At 39.9% G+C, this 8557-nt stretch overlaps 2 protein-coding genes across 2 annotated transcripts; one reads left to right on the plus strand and one right to left on the minus strand.

The window, feature by feature from the left end:
- On the minus strand, positions 1 to 3660 carry LOC307022093 (dnaJ homolog subfamily B member 9-like). The gene is made up of 3 exons (XM_079654666.1): positions 3526 to 3660; positions 2621 to 2858; positions 1 to 1354 (listed from the first exon to the last, which is right to left on the minus strand). The coding sequence occupies exons 2-3, from the start codon at positions 2835 to 2837 to the stop codon at positions 909 to 911; spliced, it is 663 nt and encodes a 220-aa protein (XP_079510792.1). The 5' UTR covers positions 2838 to 2858; positions 3526 to 3660; the 3' UTR covers positions 1 to 908.
- Positions 3661 to 4296: 636 nt separating this feature from the next.
- LOC307022434 (THAP domain-containing protein 5-like) lies at positions 4297 to 8326 on the plus strand. The gene is made up of 3 exons (XM_079655249.1): positions 4297 to 4479; positions 5702 to 5888; positions 6151 to 8326. The coding sequence occupies exons 1-3, from the start codon at positions 4394 to 4396 to the stop codon at positions 6898 to 6900; spliced, it is 1023 nt and encodes a 340-aa protein (XP_079511375.1). The 5' UTR covers positions 4297 to 4393; the 3' UTR covers positions 6901 to 8326.
- Positions 8327 to 8557: the final 231 nt, after the last annotated feature.

Genomic DNA, 8557 nt, shown 5'->3' on the forward strand with positions numbered 1-8557 from the left:
TTTTCTTTTTAAACTTTTTTAATTCATTCTTCAAACATTATGCAACCAATCAACACTCAGGCCACTCTCGGTGGGCAAACACACACACTCACACACATACACTCGCATATACAAAGTGCGGACATAAGACAATGACATGTCTATGACAGATAGGCAACATGAAGAGCAAAGGTGCTAAATATTGCACGTTATGATCAGTTTAGGAAACTTTTCAGACCGTTCAGCTTCACCGGTAAGTGAGCCCAGGCGCGTGGAACCATCCCAGCAACACAGCTGAGAGAGGACACACACTTCCTGTTGCTAAGTTACCAGCATTAGTCATGTGACTGATGTTCATTCTCCTACTGAAGGGAAGGTAGATGCATCTCTGTAGGAAGAACCTAAAACGAGGTAACAGTTGATAATGGCACACCACTGACGATGTGAAGCTCCATTTTCACAGAAATATTTGATGCAAGTGCCATACATCAAAAATATTTTGTTGTTTAAGATAATTCATGGAAACTAAGAGAACATGTAGTTGAGAGTACACTATGCTGAGTTTACAGCAGTAATAGTATGGCCTGAATAGCCGCAGAATGAATGTTTCTGTGGCGCTTAATAACTTATTGCCTTATTGCTCTCAAAAAGAAAAGCAATAGATTAACATTAGGCCATACCTGAGTCTAATATATTGTACCACCAATAAACATAATGAACCTGGAAAACTAAATAATGGATTGTGCGAGGAGCAATAATGAGCGAGTTATTGCTTAGAAGCAGCCCTTCATCAGGTCAGCTTGTCATTTGTTCTGAGAGGATATTACATACAAAGCCACACAAACTCATTCTCTATTCAACCAAGTGATAAATTAGCATTCAATTTCAAAACCACAAAAGAGAGGCTGTCCTCTGTCGGGGTGGTGGTCTCAGGAGCAGTCGGTGAAGGTGGTCACCATGTTGCCCCGGCGCTGAGTCACTGTCCTGCAGTGCTGCTTCCCCTGGAACGTGCTGTCAGTCCTGGAAGTGTGCGTGTTAAAGGAGAACATCTTCTCCAAGTCCTCAAACATGTCATCAAAGAGTCCCCCCCCGAAGACCCCCTGTCTCTTCTGTCTGCTGGCAGCCTCCCGGTGGGCCTGGAAGTGGCTGTCAAAGTGTCTCTTTTGGTGGGCTTGGTTTTGGGAGTGGAAGTGGTGTTGGTGTCGCTGACCAAAAGTGTCAAAGTCTTTGAAAATGTCATCAAAGTTGAAGGATTGGTAGTGCTGGTTGAAGTTGTAGGCGCCTCCTCCTCCTTGATGCCCCCCCCCTGTTGACGGGCCGTGGCCAAACTGGTCGTACTCTCTTCTCCTCTTGTCGTCGGATAGCGTCTCGTATGCTGCGAGAGACAAACACGCATTAATTAGGTTTCAGACCGTTTTAAGTTCAATTGTTATCAATGTAGAGGCACATTTATTATCTATTTATTAAAAACTAGTACTGCTGCAAAATATAAGTTGATCAACAGAAAGAAGAAATGCCAACTATTGTAATCGATCAATTGTTTTTCATGCATAAAAAGGTACATTTTGAGCCTCTAAATGTACCGTTTTTCATCGGTTTATATATTTAGTTTGTATTATATTTATGTTAAACTGAATACTTGTTGGTTTTGGACTTACAAAACAAGACATTTAAAAGCATGACCTTGATTTTAGGAAACCAGGAAGGCAATTTGTTCCTTTTTTCTGATACTGTGCCGTTTTTTTGCACATTTTCGACATTCTTTTTACCGACATACTAAACGTAATAATGTTATAATAGTTATTTTATTGAGTTGTTGGTCCATTTGTAATTAGGTATAGGTATATTAATTCAACTCAGCAACTCAATCAAACTGCTGATGTGACATTAATTAACTCTATATAATGAACTATGTCGTTTGCATATTTTCGACATTATTTTTTTCCGATGTTGTTCTTTTTTTAATTTACAGGCTGTTCTTAAGTCAATCTTTTTTTAATTTTTTTGCACATTTTCCTATTCTGACATTTTATTTAAAAAATAATCAGGAGATAAATTCATTATGGAAATAATGAGAGCAATGTTTTCCTTTTGAGGCCACCTAAATAGAATCATTGTAGTTAGTTAGTTAGTTAGTTAGTTAGTTAGTTAATTAATTTTCTTTAATAAGGCCCATTAAAGAAGAGAGGGTGTGCCAGAAAACACCCAGCTGTCATCATGATAGCATACAGTATGTCACGTCATGATAATAACAGTAACAGGCTATTATCACTTTTAAGAGTGACTCATGGATTTCAGAGAAGGTATTCTTTTAGAAGAACCCCTGAAATATGAAAAACGGTGATGACATTCCTATAATTTTCTCAAAGTTATTGAAGTGACTGTTATTTTGTATATATTGATTGTTGTGCTTTTATTTATGTCTTAATGTACAAATGTGTCTGTTGATTGTATATATATATATATATATGTATATACATATTTGTATACATGTGTTTATATATCTTTTTTATTGTATTCGGGATTGTGGGAAACGGTATTTTGATCTCTACACAAAAACTGAAAGATTGACAATAAAGTTGACTTTGAATTTGACTGTTTTGTAGTTTCCTATAGTCCTGTAAGGGCACAGAGCACTTACCCTCTGCTATCTCCCTGAACTTGGCCTCTGCGTTGGGGCCCCTGTTTCTGTCCGGATGGTACTTCAGGGCCAGCTTGTGGAAGGCCTTCTTGATCTGGCGTTCCGTGGCTTCTTTCGGCACCCCCAGTATCTCGTAGTAGTCCCCATTGGCCAGGATGAACTCTGAGATGAGCAGGATGTGCACCGCTAGCAGCAACACACACTGCGCGGTGGCCATACTGCTGCTTCTGGCACCTTTCTGTGAAGAGAGCAGTTTGACAGCTCGGTTAACCACATTTCACACACTGGAAAGACTTTCAGAAACACTTAAAAACGCTAATGTTCGCATACTTGCCTCATATGCCAACCTGAATATAGGTTTTAATAACACTACTAATAATAAGCTTTATTTTTATAGCATTGTTCATACACCTGATACAGCTCAAAGTGCTTTAACAAGGCACAGATCACAATTTAAAACTTACAATTTACATCAGGCCAGACGTTAAAACCTTTTAGCACACATGCAGCATAACCTACACAACCTATAACCGTTTATGACGTAATAACATTACTTTGCTAGCTAGTTTCAACAGAAAGGCTAGGGTTCCCAACAATATGAAACTGTTTTTGTAAAACAACACAGTAATGTCACCCAGTTTTAACATACTTTTACACTCTAATGTTCAGATACTAGCTTCAAATAACAACCTGAATACATGTTTTATGACGATAAAACATAGCTAGTTTCAACAGAAAGACGTTGTTTCCCAAGAACACGAAACTGTTTTTGTGGAATAACACAGGAATGTAAACCAGTTTTGACATAAAACCGCTTGTTAATAATACTCCACAGTTATGCTCAGTTGCAGGTAAACTACCCAGGACTAGTAATAGGTCATGTTTACTTGAAAAATAAGGATTACCTGGAGAAGAGGTGACAAACAGACTGAGGATACTTCTATCAGCCGCGGACAGCTCCAGCTGATAAGCCACCAAAGCTAGCGGTTGTTGACGAGCCGCATTCCAGAGCCGTAACACCACGACTCGCAACGCCATTGGTCCATTTCTCAACAAAGTGACTCGGTGCACTGTGATTGGTGGACACAGTGCGCACGTGGAGCATGGGGATAGTCCGAAAAGAAAACAAGTGAAGGAGGAGGGTCATCTGCTCGTACTTCCTGCTTTGCTTTGTGGCGATATTCTTTCATTTTTAATCAAGTAATGACACCCAAACATATTTTGTTAATATGTTTACTTTCTAAATGTTTTGTTGTATGAAATATGTAATGAGTGTACCTACACATTCTTGTAACATTTGATTTATTCCACATTTTGTGCAATAAACCTGCGATGTGCAATACAAACACTATCTGTGGCGTAATTATACATGTCCCAACACTTTTAAGCTCACAATAATGCTATTTATGTCCCTACGTTTACTTAAACTTCTGTTACTCGTGTTTTGTGCCATGCTTGTGTACTTTTATTTTTATTTTATTACTAATGTGTGCTTTACTTTTTAATTATCTAATGACTTTTTGTTTTACTTATTCAACTTTTGCTGTAAAACTGTATTTTCCCCGCTGTGGGAGTAATAACGGGTTTCTGATTCAGTTATGCAACCTTTTGTAATCATAGATGGTAACTATCTTGATGACAGAACGGAATAAACGTCATATCCGCTGAGTGCTACATCCCGGAAGTGGCTGTTCACGGACTGGTTTGTGTTTTGAAAAACGTTAGCAACAAACGTGTTTATGTGAAGCGTTTTCATGCAGTTTCTCAGCAGATATGCCCCGTTACTGCGCCGTGAAGGTGTGCAGAAACCGCGGGGGAACTACACCCAGACCACACAACAAGAGAATCAGCTTCTACCCGTATGTTGGTTGTTTTCTTTCTATTGTTTATCTGAGTTTAAATGTTTGTTTGGTTCAGCTGCAAGTGCTTCTTTTCTGCTATCCTTAGCATCTTTGGTCAAAGATAATATGAGTTATTGTCGCAGTGATAAATTACCATGTAATGTCATGTTAATAATATATCATTTGTTTATAACTACCTAGTTCAAAGGTGTAAGTGGAGACTGTTGTAGTGAATGCTGAGTAATGGATAAATTGATAGATGCTTAATCTATCCCAAATTGGGAAATGATATTGTCACAGCAGCAGTGTTTAGCATTACACGTGTTAAACATATTTCAAATACAAATACAAATTAACAATAGCAGCAAATATAATACAAATTAACATTAGTTGGAAATTACAAATTCACAATAGAAAGGACACATCACTAGAGTATCTCAATAATACAGAATGTGGGGGAAACTTCTGAAGCAATTGGAAACAGGACTCAGAGAGACACGAGGAGAGCTGGAGCTTTGATGGCAAACACTGACGGTTTATTTGGAGTTGCGGCTGGAGAACTAACAAGATAGGTGGTGTGTCACAAGTTGACACAGCGGTCGCCAAACCAATTCTGAAGAACTCTTCTGCAGCTCGAGGTTTGAACTAGTTCGGAGTGTAATAATCAACATTCTTTATAAGTGAGACTAAACAATTATGGACCCTGAATCTAACTAGAGCTCTCGTCCATAGAAAAGAATGTGCGCCAGGGAACCTACGTCCCTGAGCAGTAAACTACCTCATGGGGGCTTGTGCTCGGTCATAGACTGGCAACAGCAATGCGCCCAAGCTGCTCCTCCTTAAGAGAGATAGCAGCAAAGGCCATATACCTATGCCATGGGAAAACAGACAGTAAAGAGAGAAAACGATGAACTGGGTCGAAGATTGAATACCTAAGCAAATTATTCCCGAACACAGAATATGACGAAAATATTGAATAAATTAAATACTCTCCAATAAACAATCTCACTAATCTACAGAAATATATAGAAATAAACTAGACGCTATTGAAATTGGATTGTATAAACATTACAATTATGCAAAGTTGTGCAAACTGTTGTGGGTTATAGAACAGGAGACACTTTACAAGCTAGTAATGATAGCCTTATAAATGACATTCAAGTGACAACTAATACTGAAACCATGAAAAGTTTCATTTTCAAACAAGCCTTTTAATTGTTTGTTGTTCCTTCCCTCAAAGGTTTCCCTTACAAGACAAGACCAGGCTGCAGAAATGGGTGGACAACATGAAGCGGGAAGAATGGGCCCCGAGTCGCCATCAGTACCTGTGCAGCGAGCATTTTACAGAGGACTGCTTCGATATCCGATGGGGCATCCGCTACCTGAAGAACACAGCCATCCCGACTGAATTTCCCTCCAGTGGGGATGTACGTATCTGTCTTTGTTTCCCTGTCTCAGCATCCTTTACAGTTCACACATGAAGTAATAGCAAATCACAAACCTAGCTTTGAACCAACTTAATGGTATTTATTTAAACATTTTCTGCTCAAATTGAAGCCCAAGTAGAAGTACAAGCACTACAAGAAATACGTATTTCTCGCAAGTTTCTGGTGGGCAACAAGCCTCTTCTTAATTTTCTATTATTGTGTATGGCTTGTGATTGACTGGACTTCTGTTCTTTTATCCCAGGATGCAGAGAAAAAGGTTACCACCATTAAAAGAAGCCCTAAGGCCAAACGCAAGACTTTAGATATTGACACTGAAACCAAAGGATTTGACTCTCCTCTCAGCACTAAGCCACTCATTTTGAGTAGAACATGCAACAAGGTCCAGTCAAATACAACAAACGGCATTGAAGCTGAGCACACTGGGATGATATTCGAATCGCCTCTGGTGTCGGACACTTGCATCTCCTGTCCTTCAAAGGAGACACAAACTGCTGCTGCTGGTGAGTTACCAGGCACGCCGAAAGCATCATGCCTCACACTGTCCCGACGCGATGAGCCTCATCCTGAAGAGCAGGCTCCCTCCATTGTGACTGTGTTGTGCTGCGAGTCACTGGGCCCTTTCTCAGAAGGAGAGGAACATGTGGACGCAGCTGCCCTCCAAACCGCTCTGGGCCAGGCTTTTAGCTTCGTCCCTGTGGAAATAGTCATGGACCAAACCAACGCTTGCTTTTCAGAGGAGACACCCAGCTATTTCGAGCACATTTCTGTTTACGAGCACTCGTACTGCAGGCCGGACACGGACAAGGATCAGCTGTGGCAAAAGATCTTGAGTTTGCATGCAAAGATCTTGGAAATGGACGAAAGGGAAGTGAGCACCATGGACAAGATCCGTGCTCTGGAGACAGAGGTAGCCCTCCTGAAGAAAGACGGTGGCGTTTTTAAAGAGAAGCAGAACATTTTAGAAGATTATATCACATCCATGCTGCTCTGATGAGCGTGGGTTTCAATTGTTACCATTGAGCGACTTGCTGATATGTAATGTTACACATGCTCCCATACAATCAATCAATCAATCAATGTTTATTTATATAGCCCAATATCACAAATATTACATTTGTCTCAGTGGACTTCACAGTTTGTACAGAATATCAGTATGACAACACGACACCCTCTGTCCTTAGACCCTCACATCGGACAAGGAAACACTTCCAGAGAAAACCCACAGTTTAAAGGTTGAAAATGGGAGAAACCTCAGGGAGAGGAACAGAGGAGGGATCCCTCTCCCAGGACGCACAGACGTGCAATAGATGCCGTGTGTAAATTGAAAAGATAATACATTTGCAACATAGGTAGTCCAAATGTTTGGAAATGCATGTGTGTATAATAGGAAGATGAATCCATGAGGATATCCATCCAGGACTTATGATCCAGGACCACAGCCACGACTCAAGATCCAGGACTCGCGATCCAGGACACAGGACCGCAGCAACAGGATCATCTATGACTCCGGATCCCGGCGTATATAGACACCAAAAAGAAAGACATTTGGGGAAGCTGGGTTAATCGGAACATGAGAGTACACAGGTATAGACAGAGAGAAAGAAGAAGTAAGAGGTCCCCCGACAAACTAAGCCTATATCAGCAAAACTAGGGGCTGAATCTAATCAGCCCTAACTATAAGCTTTATCAAAAAGGAAGGTCTTAAGCGCACTCTTAAAAATGGATAGGGTGTCTGCCGCCCGAACACAAACTGGAAGCTGATTCCACAAAAGTGGAGCTTGATAAGAAAAGGCTCTGGCTCCCATTGTACTTTTAGAGACTCTAGGAACAACCAACAACCCTGCATTCTTGGAACGCAATGCCCTAGTAGGACAATAGGGTATAATGAGTTCTTTAAGGTAAGATGGCGCCTGCCCATTAAGGGCTTTGTAGGCGAGAAGAAGAATTTTAAATTCTATCCTGTGTTCTATAGGGAGCCAGTGTAAGGCAGCCAGAACAGGAGTAATGTGGTCCCTTTTCCTAACTCTGGTTAGTACACGAGCTGCAGCATTTTCAATCAGCTGAAGCGACTTGACTGACTTCTTGGTACACCCTGATAATAAGGAGTTACAATAATCCAGCCTTGAAGTAACAAATGGACTAGTTTCTCTGCATCGTTTTGAGGCAAGATATGCCTGATTTTTGCAATGTTACGTAGATGGAAGTAGGCGGTCCTTGAAATTGATTTTATGTGGGTGTTACAGAGGTGGATTCAAACTAAACACACAAACTCAAGTTCTGTACTTAAGCACCTTTTTACTACTACTTGTACTTTGAGTATTTCCATTTTCTGTTATTTTATACTACCATAAAATATAAATAAAGTAATGCATGATGGGGAATTCTTTTAGATTTCCCCGTCAACAACTTCAACATTATTCTGCTTACAACATAATTCATAAATAACTACAATCCATCATTTTACTGTATATCAATTGGTAAAATAAATGTATTCCCTAAAACAGACAGTCCTTCATAACGAGTGCTTTTCCTTTTGGTACTTTAAATATACATTGGTGCTAATACTTTTTTACTTAAGTTGGACTTTAAATACAATACTTTTACTTGCATAAACTATTTATACAGTCATATTACTACTGCTTTTAATA

Source organism: Notothenia rossii (assembly GCF_949606895.1).
Source record: "Notothenia rossii genome assembly, chromosome: 10".
Lineage (NCBI taxonomy): Eukaryota > Metazoa > Chordata > Actinopteri > Perciformes > Nototheniidae > Notothenia > Notothenia rossii.

Excerpts from the sequence above, each read along its gene's own strand:
- LOC307022093 (XM_079654666.1), bottom strand. The coding sequence starts at position 2,837 with ATGGCCACCGCGCAGTGTGTGTTGCTGCTAGCGGTGCACATCCTGCTC. Across the intron at positions 1,355-2,620 it reads GTTCAGGGAGATAGCAGAGG|CATACGAGACGCTATCCGAC; the intron begins GTAAGTGCTCTG and ends TGTCTCTCGCAG.
- LOC307022434 (XM_079655249.1), top strand. The coding sequence starts at position 4,394 with ATGCCCCGTTACTGCGCCGTGAAGGTGTGCAGAAACCGCGGGGGAACT. Across the intron at positions 4,480-5,701 it reads AAGAGAATCAGCTTCTACCC|GTTTCCCTTACAAGACAAGA; the intron begins GTATGTTGGTTG and ends CTTCCCTCAAAG. Across the intron at positions 5,889-6,150 it reads AATTTCCCTCCAGTGGGGAT|GATGCAGAGAAAAAGGTTAC; the intron begins GTACGTATCTGT and ends CTTTTATCCCAG.